The following is an 18,497-nucleotide window of genomic DNA, read 5'->3' on the forward strand; positions in this document are numbered from 1 at the left end:
GTAATTTATAATCAACCATTTCAGTCCTGTGACATATTTTGTTAGTGAATTCTTTCTATTTCTAGATTACTTGATTCATCTTAGGAGAGGTCTCTTATACTGACAGGGTTAGTGAAAGCTGCATCTAACTCCTTCAGTTGTAAAAGTCTGCCCAAAGCAAAATAAAATCTGTAGACAGCAAGAAGAAAAATTTTAAATGTGTCATTGGACTGAATAGGTTTAGTGAAGCAAAGTGCTAATTCTGAGGTGAGACCAGCATTTGTGTAAAGTAGCTATATAACAGTGGTGAAATTCTGTTAGATACATTACTGCACTATGCCTAAAATTTTTACATATTTGGTTGTACTTGATTGTACACAGTGTGTACCTGAATATCAGCTTTCTTAGCTTAAACTCCAGTGTTGTGCAAAAGAATATTTATGACCTTCAAGAAATTATGGATGGTTAGTCTTCTACATACCATGATTTGCCAAGAGACTTCTTCCTCACTATTTGCAGTGCTGATTCTTGCAAAGCATAACATGGCATGTACAATTAGGGATAGAACTACATGGGGAGGGTAATGGTGCTCCCTTGTCTAGTGCTCCATGAGTGAGAGTATAGATTTAGGATAGGTTAGGGTAGATTAGAAGAGCTTTTGCTTGGCATGGCTTGGCTTCCAGCTTGTTCCCAGTTGCCAGTACTTGCCCAGTTTGTGCTGTAGTCAGTTTCTTTTCACCTGACTGAACCAGGACACTCATACAGCTTGAATACTATTTCATGGACACATGAAATTTTGTAAGCTTTGGTAATAAGGAAGGAATGAGTCTCTCTGGTATACTAATTAAATTGGCCCCCCAGTTTGACTATTGCAAATGTGGCCATCAACCACACTGAAAAGGGGTAGGGATCTTTGTTAGGTTAGAATAAGCACACTATAGTACTTTCCCAGATTATGCTAGTTTGCTGACTTGCTTTCTTGCTGTCTTTAGTCACAGGTTATTAACTCATCGACACTGGGAATTTTTCAACACAACTGCCCTCTCCCTACTGCTGTATTTTCCAAAATAGCCTTTTTTTAGACCTTCACATCTGGGAAAGTATAGCAATTAGGGAAACAGATTAAAGACCATATTACTCGCCAACTCTTCTACTTGCGAATGAAGGCATCCCTGAGTCTGCAGGTGGCCGTGTCGATAAGTAAGGACGTGAAGAAGATGAGTAACTTTTGGCTCTTGAAACAGGATGTCTTCATGCGTGTGTGCATGGTTCTGAATTTGGCTTCGCTGTCAGTGTGATAACTTCTCCACTACTAGATAAACTAGACACAGTGGCATCCAGGGCAAGCCCTGTGGCATTATCACTGAGCCCTTTCCTAGTATCCATGGGTAGAGGCTTGGCAGGGGTGGATGAGGCAGAGGGCATGAGTAACAAAATTGGACAAGTTGGTTTCAGAAAACATCATTCAGCACCTGGATAAGTCACAGAGAAGACTGAGGTATGCTTGTGTCTGGTGGCGGGAGTCTCTCCCTACCCTTTAGTGACGAGATCAAATGGAAGCCACTTCAGACTGTGGTGGGAATACATTTGCGGTTCCTGCTGACACCCAGCGGTCTCCATCCACTCCTTTTGCGTTGGTTCATACCGACACCCGGCGCGTAGGGCTTAATACACTGTGTCATAGATTCTTGCAAGGTATCTTTACATGAAATAGTTTGATGTCTCCCAATCCTCGAGCCAAAGCGCATTCAAAACATTTTTCTAACAAATTGTGGTAGGAGTTTTACTCGTGATTCTCATTTGTAGTTGACTTACTAAGATTCTGATGGCTTAGATTTGCTTGCATGATAGTCACATAACCAATACATGTATGTTGGCTGCTAAAGCAAATCTTTCTGTGTGTTACATTTTATGAGATTACACTTCAAAAAATGTTATTATTTTTCCTTTGAATGCCATGAATGGTATCACTTGCACAGTTGACTTTATTTTCTGTGATTTAACTTCTATGTGTAGTTGTTAATAAGTCAGCATTTTGGTATTTAGAAATAATTAAGGTTTATTTTTAGTACAATTTCATACTACAATTGCCTTCTTTAAATATCTCAATGACTATAACTTAAGTAATAATGCTAGACATGATCTACATGCATAAACCAGGAGGGTTATTAGTGCGTGAGTACTGAATCAGAAAGCACTGTGTTCCAGAATTTAAATTGTACGAATAACATAATGTTCCGTTATTTTTCTTTTTTCTTTCTAAATTGCGAAATTTAGATAATGAATATGAAAATCACAGTACGAATCTAAATTATCCCCATGAATCTAGTGTTGCCCTTTTATATCTAATTCTTGCCACTGCCAGGCAGTATTATTTAACTTTACCTATCAGTGAAGGGGTTATGGAAGGCACTGTTTATAATCATCATCATCATCATCATCATCATCTACAGTGTCTTGTTCTACCTGGGAGCCCTTGGACAGAGGATGGCCATGACAACTGTCTCCAGTCTACATTATTCTCACACAACCCTTTATGTTGAAAAAGTCTGTACTAAGTTGAATAAAACTGTCTGGTGTGATATTAATCCTTTCGTTACCATTCGACGCAGGCTGCATCGTACCGCAAATGACTACTTAGGTCGCCAGCCTCAGAGCCCAAGGCCACACACTGAGGGACCCCCCCTGTCACTGCGCTATTCCCGTGCTCTCAATAGTTCATAAACAATTTATCCTCACTTCTTTATTTATTTATTTATTTTTTTAGAAATAATTTTTATGATAAATGTTACTGATAAAAAGTTATAGGGAATGTATATGGCTACATTTTGGTGCATAAAGAATTACCTTAGATCAATTAGGGCCGATTTTACGAAACGTGAAAGCAAATTATCTTACTCTCGAGCAAGGCTCGTAGCACACTGACTGGGGCAGTGGGGTGATGCTGGGTGCGGAGTGGGCTGAGCTCAGCTGAGAGATACACAGGGATGCAAGTAGTGCTTTGTTCTCACCTAGAAGTGGATGCAAAATCATTCTATAACAAAAAAAACAAAAAACAAAAGGGGGAGGGGGCATTTCATTCGACGCAGCCTGCAGTGAATGGTAATGAGTGGGTGAAATTTGGACCACGCCCATAAACACGACAGGGATAAGAGTATAGTAAGAAAACATCACTACACCGAAGGGATGATAAGGTGTCCCGCGTTATTCTGGTGTGTGAATGTAGTGTTGTCTAGCTGTAACCAAGGTGCGGTAGGTGTTACTCTGGTGCTATGTGAGTGCTAGTGGAGTCTCAGTCCCAGACTCTTCTCAGTATCAGCCACAACTAGTGAAACATAACTTTTACATTTTTATTTATAATATGCCTTTCTTCCCTAGCAACTAGGGTATCAGTGGAGGGGATTGTATTGGTTGAAGATGTTTCTAGAAATTAGTTGATGCCATTTTTATGTTCAGGATTTTTTTTTTTCCCCTGGTGTTGGTAATGCTCTACTACCAGTATTTGTAATTTATATATTTCTGAAGACTATGATTGCTCCCCCATGCCTTAGGTCCTTCCAGGCCTGCAAAGGGTAAAACTTGAATGACTTAATAGTTACTGTGTATAGGAAGAAAGTTAAGAAAATCAAGCATGTACTTCTGAAAGACAAACAATGAGAGCTTCATATACATTTACATTTATGTTTTTCAAGGCCTTGGCCATCCATGCATGCATATTTAAGTCGTTTTTTATCATTGGTGGCTGGTAGTAGCAATCCTTGGTGATGTTTAGCTCCAGCACCACACATGTGTGCCATCAACAAGGAGCTTCTTTGTTAAATGGACATTTGCCCTTACTGTTGCCACTCTTTACTTAGGGTCTTAGTTTTAAATTACAAGTTTTCCTTCTCCCAGAATTGATAACATACAACATGAAGTTAGTGAGTTAAAGAGATTGAAATTGATGCATTATCTCCATGAACTGCATTAAATGAAACTATACACTACTTGAGGATGCTTATGGATTGTTTTCTGTACCATGATACAGTATCAGTGGACTAAGGATGTTTTATCAGTGGACTAGGCTTTAAATTCTTTGATACGTTATTCACCTACAGTGACAAATAAATCATGTCTTTTTTCCAGTCCTTTTGAGGGGACCATTAAATAATAGTCAGTTTTTAAGGATTACCAAGGTGGATGTTGTGCACCACCAGGGCTATGTATTGCATTTGGTACATCGATAATTTAGTAGTTTTCTTGGTTTGGGTTTAAGCCGTTGAGTCCAGTAATATATTTCATTTTATTTTATCTCTCTTCATTTGTATTCAGATTTGGGAAAGCCCATTGAATTGGTTAGGTTAGGTATAGCTGCCTTTGTTTACCTCTTTACTAAGATGCCTTTCCTCCAGCTGAATAAAATAATTTGGAGTTACCAGGAATAAAGTCAAATTATGTCACTGGATTGATGGAGTTAACCTGAACCATGCCGTTTTTCATGAGGTATGACAAAATCAGACTTTTCACTGTATCAGATTTGTTTACTCAGGCCTCTGGTAACTTGCCATGAATTGGCTGAAGGAGAAAAAAAAAAATTAGTGCTGTAAATCTTTAAATACTTCTGCCATGGAGTAAGGAAATAAGCACATGGCTGAGAGTTCCTTAGAGGCAGTTTTAATATAGGTAAATGATTGTCAGTTAAGCAGTGGAAAAATTCACAGACTTAACCCATGAAAGTGAGATTAAGGCGTTGTCAAAACTACTTGTACAGTACTTGAAAAATTCATGAGTACCTGTATCTTGAAGTTCAGTGGTGATGAGTGAAAACTAAAAACTGGTTATATGGGAATCAGATAGCTCTCAAATAATATTGGTTGGTTATTTATGCACTCTGAGTGAAGCTTTATACATGCACAGTTACAAAAAAAATTCCTCCCAGAATTGTATTCCAAGAACTTGGAGGAAGATCACTTGAAAACAAGGCATGACAAGGCAATAAAGCAATTCACACATGTTTTTCCAGCATCGTTCTTAGATTCACTTGCATGTCTCATATTGTAACCACTGATACTAAGATTCCACTGTGCTTGAGACATTAGGATGGCTTGTATTACTTGGTATTTCTTACGTTTATGAATTTGTTAGAGGGTATTGTTCACATGATGCCACTCTGGGATGATGAGCCGGTTACTCTCTCCAAAACTTTCTGGACTGAATAGCCTGATGCACAGTCCCAGTGTTCTAGATGGTGGCAGTATAGAATTGAACAATTGGTGGATAGATGAGTGTGGAAAGAAACTGATCATGACTGCATTCATGATCAGTAATGTCTATATACAGTACTAAGTGGGTTTGAGTGGGATATTTCTGCAAGTTTTTGTTTTATGACACAAATACCGTACTGTATCAGTGTGCATATCTACAGAGCAATGTCTCTGCTACATATACTACAGCTGATAATATGAAGCTATAACAGAGTCTGAAATATAATACTGTAGGTATTGCTTACGGTACTGTGAAATTATGTTCCATACTTTCTTTTAATTCTCTTCTATAATTATCAAAAAAAAAATAGCTCATATTTTTCTTGTATGGGTCTGTTGAAGATTTTATACAGGTTTGTCAACAAACAGTTTTGTTAAGATGGTAGATATCCTTCCAGCCAAGGAATTAAAAACTGCCACAATAAATCTTACGCATGTTATGTATGCCCTATGTCTTCATCATTATCATGATCTGGACCTCCTTTCCCATGCTAGGGCAGGGTGAGGAGTAGCAATGTCCAGACAGCTCAAGTTGCTTCATTTATACAGAATAATGCCATTCATTACAGTACATATACTGTACACCAGTAAACAACATTATAGTACTAAAAGGGTGAAATATACTGTCCAAATATTTCATGACAGCATCCAAGTGATCATTTAAGTAGCTATAAATGTATTTAATTGGGAAGTGTAATGTAATGGCATAGTAATTTATATGATTTCCGTCAGTGCTTCATAATCATATAACCTAGTACTGTACACATGACATGTTGAACAGCTGTATTGGGGGGAAAGAAAAGTGAAAACTACCTTTTCGACATTATAGTGAGGGAACACATTGCCAGTAGAATGGATGATGATACAGTACTAATATGTGACCACAAAACCACTAAGTAAATTATATGGCTTTCCACAAAGGATAAAGAAACTTGGTAACTACTGCTTTGATTGTTAGATCTGGCTGACTGAAGTTTTGTACTGCCTACTCAAGTGATTGTACAAGTAATTCCTTATTATGCATTTTCTTTTTTGACATTCTTCTTTGCTATTAAGTTTACAGTAAATGAGTGAATGAGTTTATTGAAGTTGCATTGTTGTCTAGAAACTGTATTCGAGTTGCACTCAGTTCCCATAGCAACTGAATGGAAAAAATATGTACGGTAATATTTTGAACCACAACCTTGACGTATGAGAGCTGTTTGTACTGTATATAGTTGGATGATTATCAGGGTGTATTTCATTGGGATCATAAGTATATATTCAGAACTGAGGCATGTTATGAAGAAGCGGATTCTGTCTGTAGGGTCATATGTCTTGCCAGTTTGTCTTTTTTAACTATGCAGAGTTCTTGATCATAATGTATCATCTTAACCCTCTTTCCCACTAACTCATGAGATGGGAGGATTTCAGAAGCAGGAACAAGACGTTATGAAAGCTAATGAATAATTAAATGGAACACCCAGTAATATGAACCACACATCCGTTCAACTCATCATTCAAGCCTTCAAAAGTCTTGGCTGCACATCTCAAGCCAAATGATATTCACAAAATTGTGCTTCATAGTGCCAGTGGGACAGAGCCATTCCATTGACTGCACATAATACAGTACATATGGTTACAGGTTCTAATCAGCTTGAGATAGTGGCCATGTACTCCACTGGTACAGTAACATTTTGTGAAACGTCTACCGATAATTTATTACCTTTGCCAGGGAAAGTACTGTATGTTTTTAGCTCAGTTTGTTAGTCTCTTGGCAAAGTTAGGGAATATTATTGGATAGGTTTGTACCAAATTTGGCAAAATCATTGAGGACCATCAGAGGAACAAGCTGTGTAATTTGGGGGTGAAAAAGGTAAAAAATCAAAGTCATGGTCATGAAAAACATAAGGGGGGGATGGTGCTGCCTTGGTGGTAGTATATACTCTTTAGTGCTCTTGTTAAGGCTATCCTGCAACTCTTAAGTCAGGTGGGTTTAAAGCCAAAAGATGACAGAGCTGTGCAGTCTCATACAGTACAACAGATTTGACCCATTTATTTCGCCCATTTATCGTGATATTATTCTGGTTGCACACAGGTGCGGTCCTTAGGCAATGGACAAGATTTATGTTATTGGGGCTGCTGAATAAACTGTTACTAGTTGTATCATAATTGTATGTAAGTCACTTTTTTACATGAGGAAAAGGCTTCTTTTGTTACTGGTACAAATCGTGTTGTAAGTTTTCTGCATACTGTATTATAGTTGTCCTTTCCCTTTATTTTTTATTTATTTATTTATTTTTTTTGAGAGATAAATCTGAATGAAAATAAATTTCTAGTTTTATCTTCCCTCTGTCTGTAATATAGGACTGTATTAAAGCTTGGTGGTAGGTGGTGGCGACCATCAACCACTCACTTGATGTCGTGCTGCCTAGTTCTTCCTTCACCTTTATCATACTTTGTCTGCCCTCCTCTCTCCCTATTTCTCCCATCTTACCTGTCACTTTTTATAACTGTTCTTTTCATTTTCAGTTAGCTTTACATTGAGTGACAGGCCTAATTGACAGTGCTGGGTGGTAACCAAATAACCAACCCATACATTGTCCCAACATGTCAACAAGTGGGTTGGTGGAGGGTTAGTGCCCCTCCCTGTAAAACTAACTTGGTGGAGGTTGTCGTACTTCAGCAGATTATTTCCCACAGCCCATTGGTAAAATAGCATTTACAGTGGCTCTACATCCTTTCTGTAACACCTTTTCATGACTAGCATTATATCCTAACGTTAATCTCTTGATACACCCCAGCATTGCGAGATTAAATGATAGCAGTTTTAGACCAGGTGAAATTGAACAGAGTATAATGCTTAAGGACTCCCAAGACTCCAGGTGGCTGTAATAACCACATCACAGAAGGTGCAGGCATTAACAGAAGCAGATGATGAGACAAGGTGGCCAGAGTGACCACCAAAAACATGCCACGGGAGAAAGCAAATCTAATGAGAATAAGGCAGACCAGCATGTTAAAATATTTCTCGGTACAGAATGAAGCAAGTTAAAAAGTTACTGCAGAATTATACGTGCAGGGAGTAGAATACTGTACCATACACCTGAGTCAGAAGAACATATTGCAAGTGTCTCTGGAAGCATCTTGGATTTGAAGCGCCAAAGATTCAACCAATGCAGTCATATGTCATGCTAAGGATATGTACTGGTCAAGGCTTGTATGAAAACCTTTGGACTTGTGGATCATAATACGATGGTGGTGGGAGTTATTTTTGTGGAGTTCATTGGCATAAATGTATAATATCTAACTTAGCAACTACTACATCATGGAGCTAAGAAGAAATCACACTGCACAGACACTAACACATGTAGTTTGATCAGGTTATTACTGTACTTAATATATATACCCAGCTCTATCAGACAATGAAAAGGAGTTTTTGTATATGGGCAAAATCTGGAAATGATTCTTTGAAGCCACATTACATATTCTTTCCCATATGTGCCTCAAGTCAGTGTCCTAAGTAAGCAGATGGGTTGACTGCACCATGAAAAAAGGATTCTTAACTGCATCTCGGCGTAGACAACTGTTGCAATCCACCACACCCAAGCCTCTTACTCTTCCAGCAATGGAGATTACTGCAGGAGACAAGGATGACTGCTGCCATCTGTCCAAGTAATACTTGCAATAAACACAGATTGGATATTGGCTGGATTTCATTGTCCTGACAGTCAGAGATAAGGTTAATTTGGCACAACAAACTCAAGCACACGCTGTGCAGACTGACCTATCCACTCCACTTCCAGGAATTGTTTTGTCATTTGCTGTACCTACATGAACTTCAGGATGTGTCAGCTTTTGCAACACCAGGCCCTTCATCAGGAGCAGTATAACCTCCACCATAGCCACACAACTTTCAGGAAATGATAATGCTTACACCATCCACCTTAGCATCAGGAGGGATGTCAGACTGTTGCAACTACACCTGTGGCATCTCTATCCTTAGAGAGGCAATTGAATTACTCTATGCAGTGCCTTCATTGGAAGTCAGTCCCCGACCACTGCTTGCCAGCAAGGGACTGTTACAACGTGTATAGACCATACTGTATCTCTGAACCTTGTCTCTTAATGGCCATTCAGGCCGACAAGATTAAAAGTCCACCAAGTTGCCTTTTGATTCTTGTTCTTGCCCTTGACATGTTCCTTGTACTTGTGTGTGGATGAACAAGATAATCGTACATAGTAACGGATGGCCATTCATTGTATCCAGCTACATCTCTGATTCTGGACAATTTTCTTTGGCATGTGCACCCTCAGTACTCATGTTGGGAATCTCCCTCAATAGGAGCAACGCGTCTCATGCACTGTTTTCTTCGTGCCACTCAGGACATGGACCCAACCCTTCCTCCTGAGTCATACTGAGGCCCATTTTTGTAGTTGTCGGAGTCTTCATAACGCCTGTCCCGAAGTGATTTATTCTGCACATTAAACCTCCGTATAATCTTACACATTATTGACAGAAACTGTCACAAAACTTTCTTAATAACATACAGGAGAATGTAATATGATGAATGGTTCATCAAGAGAGTAAGTATAAAGCATACAATGTGACTATAATATGGCATTGGTTGTGGGTCTGGTTTGTGCTGCCACTTTCTTAGCAGGATAAATATTGTATATGTACAGGTCTAGGCAGCTGTTGTAACCAGTTTAGGCACATAATCCATGCATTTCAACGCTTTGTGGGCAGCGTGTTCCTCCCAGCATGATCTAATAATGTATGAGTTTTGCCTCTCAGCCTGGTTCCCTGTTTTCATTTTTTCCCTCTATATCTAGACTGCCACTCTACTATTTAGCCTGCTTATGAATGACGATCTGCTTATGACGCTTCAAGCTTCATGCTTGTGATGTATTCTACTTTTGCTTTTGTATTAGAGGCTATCTTCTTTTCCTTCCCCGTTTTGCGCAATAGTAGCTTACAAAGTTAGTGGTCATTTTTGGTAAAATATTTTCAACTTGTTTGTGTAGCAGCACCGTTATATCAAACCTCATTGTATGTGGAATCTTATTTATTTGACATAGGCCCCAGCACACCTGGGAACGATATCGAAGAAGCACGAATTAGTCTAATATGGTAAGTAAATAAAAATGAAAAGCAAGTGGTACGTGAAAATAGAATAGTTATCCTTATACCGTTTTTTATGGTGACGTCACTGAAGCTGCTGTTGTCAGTGTGTTGGAGTCGCCAGATAATTCATTTCTAATCTCTCTCATATCTCATTGGCATCAGAATAATAGGTAATTCTCCATGTGTTTTCATTATACTGAATACATTTTCGTCACCAAATTAAAATGGAACGGTAACAAATGGCATGTAGATAATATTTTTGTTTTAGGAATTAATGTGGCTGAGGGTATGTGGCATCTGAGAGAGGGTGGGGAAGGACACGCTCGTCTCTCGCCCAGTGTGTGATGAGACGCCAGTGGTGAGGGCATCTGAGCAATTCTCTCTGGGAAAGTTGATGTGTGATCCTGGGAAAAAGTGCAAAGGCGGCATAATGTCCAAGGAACTGATATTACTATGCGTGCTTCTCGTCTACAGTCCAGTGGAATCGAAGAAGAATTTACTTGAGACCATCCGAGGAAGAGCTGATTTAAGTGAGGTTGGTAAATGACGCCTCTTCATAAGTTCTCTCGTAACTGTAACTGCCAGGCTGTTATTTGTATTCCTCTTGTAACAGCAACACTCAGCCATCATCGTTTAAGCTTATTAGAGTGTGTTAGAGCGAAGGTGTTGGGCAGAAAGGGGAGAGGAAGTGCGTGGAATTGGTGGTTAGAGTGATCTCAACGCTGAAGCGGCATCTCGTATTCCAGTTAGCCACACTTGCCCTCATCCCAGCCACTTTAGTTGTTCTTGCTGAGCGCTAACTTAAATAATATTCCCTTTATTTGACCTTTCGCCCTTTTTATTCATATTCTTACATTTTTTCTCTCCCTGGTAATATATATATATATTTTTTATTGTTTTTCGTCTGCAACCTTTCACACTCCTCCAATTCTATTTCCTGACTTTTTGCCATATATTTTCGTGATTTTTCTTCCCCCTATACAAGCGTACTTAATCTTATCATAATGTTTTGTTCAGTTATCAATCAGTCAATCAATCATTTCCTGTGGCAATCAATCAATCATTTCTCTTGCCATCTCCTTCAGGTCCCACCAACATTCCTCTCCTGCTTCTCTTTTTATCGTTCAGTTATACCTCCATTATTTTCACCGCAGACCGAAAAAAAAAAAAAAAAATCGATTGAATACTCCTAGGTGGTTTTTGTTTGTTTTGTTGTTTTTCTTGTTCATTGTTTTTTTTTTTTTTACACGGGCAGTTGACCCAGTTATTATCGTAGCCTAAATAGCTTGTCATTTACGGACTAATAACGAAATAATTATCTTCAGTATTTTCTCCCTTTAACTTTCCACCCTAGATATATTTCACTCTGGTTTCTCTCTCACCCTTGTTTCTCTCTCACCCTGGTCTCTCTCACCCTTGTTTATCTTGCCTGTTTTATCTCACCCTTGTTTCTCTCGCTAATAGTTATCATCTGCCCTAATTATCCTCCTCTTTATCCTCGTTATTTCCCACCAAATTATCCGTTATCCCTGTTATTTTAAATCCTAATATGTTTTATCCAGGGCCGTGCACAGGATTTTTGAAAGGGGGGGGGTTAAAATCTACTGGTATTTTTTTTTTTCATATAGGCATATCTAATCCTGTGTTGCCCCGTGAGAAGAGTAGGAGCCCGGGGCTAGGCAAGTTGGTCCTGACATTTAAAATGAGTAACCAGCCTCACTCATCCTTGAATGGCATTATGTGAGCGCTAAACCCCAACCACCCCATAGATATACACCAGCACAGGCGCAGTCCGATTGGAGCGCCGTAATTACCCACTGAATTAAGTAACGCAGTGCTGTAAACGTAGGTACTGTGACTGAAATACTGAAAGGGTACAAACTCTGGGTAATTTACATACTGAACTCTGCAGAACCTTGTAGGTGAAGCAGCGAAGAATTCGGTCGTTAACTTTATATCTTTCGCTTAAAAAGAAAAAAATAAGAAAAGAGACAAGACTTCCTCACTTGCTTATTTCTGATCATAAACTAACTCCCTCTGCACACAAGTACCGGTACCGTTCATATACCCTTACGAAACACTGGAATATCCACTACGTTTTACATACTTCCATTTTCCTTTTTTCAGTAGCCTTCCCTGACCTTCCATTTACTTTCTTCCGTAACAACACATTCGAGGACCTTTTTCCATCTATTGCCAGACGCCTTAATCTCTTATATGGGGCGGCCACAGACAAATCGCCTCCACGTCACCCTGTCCCTCGCCATTTCACTGCCCTGCTCCCAATTCACACCCCCCTCTCTCATATACCTCTCCACTCCATCCCTTCATCTCATCCTTGGCCTTCTTTTACCTCTCTCACCCTCCACCTCACTCACATACACTCCTTGTCAGTCTCTCACTTTTTGAAACCTTTATTCGTTCTTTCTTATATTTTGTAGAACTTTTTGACTTTTTCTATTATTTTTCCATCTTATTCTCATGGTAATTTAATGAGTTGCATTTTGAGTATTATTTTCATTCGAAATTTTCTCTTTCCGAATGGGTTTATCTCCCACGTTAATGCAGTTATTCCCCCACGCCAGTTATCAGTCTCCTCAGTTATTATTTATCCCTCTTATTTTTTTATCATAGCTATTTCCCTCCGTATTTATCTTCACCCCAGTAATCGTTTATCTTCCTAATTACCGGTATCTCCCACTCTAGGTATTTATTGTCCCATTTATCTTAATTATCCTTTATCCTAGTTATTTTTCAGTCTATAGTTATCCCCAGTTTATTTTATATTTACTGTAGTTAAGCTTAGTAATGTGTAGTTGGCTTTGTATGGTATGGCTGTTAGGAGTTTACCAATTAGCTCAGTGGTAGGGGTGAATTAGCATATCATCATTATTATTATTATCATTATATCATCATCATCATCAGCCATACCCCTGGAGAGAGAGAGAGTGAGTGGCAGTTGAATGGGCCGCACTCTGATTCACACACCATTCAGTCCCTCGGAATCCTGACTAGATAATAGAGGGAGATTTACCACTTAATTATGATTCTTGTTGGAAATTTGCGGGGTATATGATGTATGTAATATTTTTTTCCATACACTCCACTTCGGCCTGGTGTCAGTTTCACCGTCGTTCACTTTGTTGTATGAGTGGATGGTATTGGTGAGAGGAACAGTTAGGCTACCCTGATTATAATGCGATTGGACTTTTACCAGGCGCTTGATTCTCTCTCTCTCTCTCTCTCTCTCTCTCTCTCTCTCTCTCAGGTTCGGTTCAATTTTGTGTTCTTTACCGTTTTCTGTTTCATCTCCGCTCGCTTGTTTCACTTTTATTTCCGATCTATTTATGCATATATTTATAATTTTGTATTTCTTTGACTTCAGAGCTTTGTTTGTGTGTGTGTGTGTGTGTGTGTGTCAGTAGTATAACTAGTGCTTGCAGCGTGTTTGAATGAGGCAGTTCCATTCAAACACCTGGTTCGACACACATGCTTCCTACTCGGCTTTAGAGTATGGGAAATAAATTACTTCTCGTGGGTATAAATGCACTTTGTAATAATAATAATAATAATCGCCTAAGCCCTGTACAGTCAACAAACGTAAACAAAAACCTTTCTCTTTGGATGTTACTACTCAAAAAAGTTAGCGTTGAAGAATGTGCGCGATGTGGCTAGTGACCTCGCCAAATTTAAGCTCGTTGAATACTTCAGTTTTTGAGTAAAGATTCGGGAGGCTTCGAAATTCTCTCTCACTTCCCTACTTCCTCTGTCTTTACTTCTGGTTGCTTTAGGATGATGATGATGATGATAGTGGTGGTAGTGATGGGATAGGATAGTGGTGGTGGTGATGGGATAGTGATGGTGGTGGTGATAGGATGGTGATGGTGGTGATGGGATAGTGATGGTGGTGGTGGTGATGGGATAGTGGTGGTGGTGGTGGTGGTGTTAGGATAGTGGTGGTGGTGGTGGTGGTGATAGGATAGTTTTGGTGGTGGCGGGGGAGATGGGATATTAGTGATGATGATGATCTGATTATTATTATTATTATTAAATTTTTGGCGCTTGGTGGTTTAGTGGGTAATTATTGTGCTCCAAGGATTGAGCCGACGAAGGTTTATACCCAAGGGGTGGTTGGGGTTTATTGGTCACGTAATGCCACTCAGGGAAGAGTGAGGCTGGTCACTCGTCTTAAATGTCGGTCCCAACTTGCCTAGCCCCAGGCTCTTACGCTCCCCATAGGGCAACGTTCGTAGGATTGGATGATAGATGGATTATTATTATTATTGTTTTATTGTTGATGATATGATGATGATGATGATTATTATTATTATTATTTACATTGTTATTTTTGCTGATTAATTATTATTATTATTATCATCATCATCATCATCATCATCATTCCTGACCAAGAGAAAGGGTTCACACAGTTACTAGTACCGGTATTGTGTGTAGTAATCACCACTGCATGCGGTAACCTTTTGTTCACATATACGAAAACAGCGAAAAGTTACGGTATGTGTTCGCTGACTCACTGGGCAGTAGGCTTCGTCAGCGAGTCATCCATCTATCTGTCTGTCGATCTATCTATTTGCCCGAATGTATCTATGACTATCCAACTGTCCATGCCTGTCTGTATCTATCGTATACCATCCATCTATCTATCCGTCTGCCTTTCACTATGTCTTTCTCTTCGATATATTTACCTTTTTATAACTGTTTGTCTGTCTGTCTCTCTGTCTCTGTTTCCATAAATCCATCTGTCTACAGTGTCTCTACCTTTCAGTGTCTGTCTGTCTGTCATTTACCTTTTTATATGTTTGTCAGTCTTGCTATCTATCTATTTATCTATCTGCGTGCGGTAATCCTTTGTCCTTTTGTCCTGTTGCGGGTGGATGCAGGGAGGGGTTGAGTCATTCACTGATGGTTTGAGTCACAGGGTATGTTGTAGGCTTCAGTGACTCATCCTCTCTCTCTCTCTCTCTCTCTCTCTCTCTCTGTCGACTCGGGGATATTGCTCTTGACTCATACTTGATGCTGTTGACTCATACTGATTGATTTAGCCTACGCGGTATTGGCATGCTATCAGATATATTTCTTTGACTTCTTTATTTCTGCTGTTGGTTTATATTGGTGTTGCTGACTCATACTGATATACTGATGTCTTTTTACTGATACTGTTGACTCATACTAATACTGTTGACTCATGCTGATACTGTTGACTGGTGACTCATACTGATATTGTTGACATACTGATACTGTTGACTCATACTAATACTGATGTCTTTTTACTGATACTGTTGTCTATTATTGGTACTGTTGACTCATACTAACACTGTTGACTTACACTGCTGATTGGTGACTCATACTGATACTGTTGACTGGTGACTCATACTAACACTGTTGACTTACACTGCTGACTGGTGACTCATACTGATACTGTTGACTTATACTGGTGACTGATACTAATACTGTTGACTTATACTAGTGACTCATACTAATACTGTTGACATACTGGTGACTCATACTAATACTGTTGACATACTGGTGACTCATGCTAATACTGTTGACATGGTGACTCATACTAATGTTGTTGACACTGGTGACTCATACTAATACTGTTGACTTATACTGGTGACTCATACTATAGTCGCGGCGCGCGACTCTGAGGTTATTATCGTACCCTGGCAACCTACCCCTCAACAGCGCGTCTGATTTCGTATATGAGACGCATGTGATTCGTGTATTGTAATATTCGTGTATTGTAATATTCGTGTATAATACATTCGTGCATAATAATATGATTCGTGTATTATATGATACGAGATCGGACGCACTTTCGAATGCTAGGTTGCCAGGGTACGATAATGACAACCTCAGAGTCGTGCGCCGCGACTATAATACTGCCGACTTTGGCTATAGACTCATAGTAGTTGACTTTTACTGTTACTACTGTTGACTCATACTGTTGACCACTGATCCTGTTGACTCATACTAATACTGCTGACTCTTCACTGATCCTGCCGACTCATACTCTTCACTACAGTTTGTCTATTGCTTTACTCTACGGTTGCAGACATAATTTTTTGCACATCATCCATGCGATATAACAAAGATGACTGAGCGTGCAGTCGAGGGGGCTGGAGTGGGTACCCAGGTCAATTTGTAATATTTTAGGTCACTTTCATATTTATTCACGAAGCACATACTTTTCAGAGTGGTGTGTGATTCATGGATATTCAACCACTCCGGCAAACACTGTTGAATATTGTGTAAGATTAATGAATATTCCCCCAGCCCAGGAAATGTCTGAATCTTACGCAGGTTTCATAGATATTCAGTTAGTCGAACAAACCTTTGAGAAGATGCAAGATTCCGATATTCACCCAGCCTAATAATTTTTAAAGAATATTATCGGTATGTAAGATTCAAATATTCGACCAGCTCAACAATTGTTCTTAAATATTAGCCTATGTACGATTCAGATATTCACCCAACCTAACAATTTTTAAAGAATATTACCGGTATGTAAGATTCAAATATTCAGCCAGTCAAACAATTTTTCCTGAATATTATGTAAGACTCAAATATTCAACCAGCCTAACAATTTTTCCTGAATATTATGGTATGTAAGATTCAGATATTCACCTGGCCCAACAAACCTTAGAATATTATATAAGTTTCCTGAATATTCAACTAAACCAAAATCTTCTCATAAATATTCCGCCAGCCTGACATTTTTTTCAGAATATTATGCAAGATTCACAAATATTCAACTGGCCTAACAAACTCCTTCAGAATTTTGTGTTTAATTAATATTCATCTGAAAAAGAAGGAGCGATATTCTTGTCCTTGGTTGCTTATATGTGTGTGTGAATATCTGAGGTCGCCAAAATTAAGCACAGTCCCTGAGTTAACCCCCTGAATCCCCTGACGTCATTGGTATATATTTTTCTTCCCTACCAGACAGTTTTATTCGGCTTGGTAGATCGTTTTTTTTTTCTTTTCCTTTATTTTTGTCAATTTTTCTTTTTTTCATTTTCCATTTCGTTCTTTTTTCCATTTCCCTTTTTCGATTTTTTTTTCATTTTTCGGTATTTTCTCTTTCCTTTTTCTTTCGTTCTTTCCCTTTTCCTTTTTTTCCTTTTCCCATTTTTCGTTTTTCTTTTTCCTTTTCGTTTATTCCATTTCCCTTTTTCATTTTATCTTTTTTCCGTTATTTATTTTCTAATTTTTTCTTTTCCTTTTTTTCCTTCCTCCCTTTTTCCTTTTTGTTTTTATCCTTTTTTTCCTTTTTTCTTTATCCTTTTTCCTTTTTTCCTTTTCGTTTTTTGCCATTTTCCTTTTTCATTTCATCCTTTTTCCGTTATTTATTTTCCTTTTTTTTTCCTTTTTTCGTTTTGTCCTTTTTTCTTTTTCCCTTTTTCTTTTTTCTTTTAATTTTTTCCATTTTTTTTCCTTCGGGGATTTTAAGTAGCCTTCATAAAATCGTCTGAAGTAGCGACAAAAAATGTAATCAGTCTGAAGGGATGAATACCGGGAATCAATGGCTGGTGTGACGACTGGAATTACTGACCCCCTGGTATATTTTTTGACCCCTGGTATTTTTGACCCCTGGTATATTTTTTGACCCCTGGTATATTTTTTTTGACCCCCTGGTATTTTTTGACCCCTTGGTATAATTTTTGACCCCTGGTATATTTTTTGACCCCTGGTATTTTTTGACCCCTGGTATTTTTTTTGACCCCCTGGTATATTTTTTTTGACCCCTGGTATATTTTTGACCCGTGGTATTTTTTGACCCCTGGTATTTTTTGACCCCTGGTATCATTAACGAAGGAATTGTCAGTTTTTGCCACACCATACCAATGTCATTGAAGGTGGGGTTATTGCTCTCTCTCTCTCTCTCTCTCTCTCTCTCTCTCAGATCATTCCTCGTGCAAAATCTATAGCAGACGTGGAGTATTATTATTATTATTGTTATTATAATTATTGTTATTATTAATTTTATTAGTACCGGTATTACTATTAATAATTATTATTTTACTATTACTACTACTACTACTACTACTACTACTACTACTACTACTACCAGTACTACAGTAATACCAGGTATTTTCTCTCTCTCTCTCTCTCTCTCTCTCTCTCTCTCTCTCTCTCTCTCTCTCTCT

The 18,497-nt window shown here is 38.7% G+C and overlaps 1 protein-coding gene across 1 annotated transcript in view; it reads left to right on the forward strand.

Moving 5' to 3' along the window:
• Window positions 1–10,680: 10,680 nt before the first annotated feature.
• Window positions 10,681–18,497, forward strand: part of Fas1 (fasciclin 1 Fas1 domain-containing) — a 400,018-nt gene continuing 392,201 nt past the window's right edge. Inside the window, exon 1 of the mRNA XM_080276078.1 lies at window positions 10,681–10,864. Within this exon, the coding sequence (XP_080132204.1) occupies window positions 10,724–10,864 (141 nt within the window). The 5' untranslated portion in view covers window positions 10,681–10,723. The remainder of the gene's footprint in view (window positions 10,865–18,497) is intronic.

The sequence above is a fragment of the Coenobita brevimanus genome, chromosome 7, assembly GCF_032717465.1.
Source record: "Coenobita brevimanus isolate Jiangsu-jjx chromosome 7, ASM3271746v2, whole genome shotgun sequence".
Taxonomy (NCBI): Eukaryota; Metazoa; Arthropoda; class Malacostraca; order Decapoda; family Coenobitidae; genus Coenobita; species Coenobita brevimanus.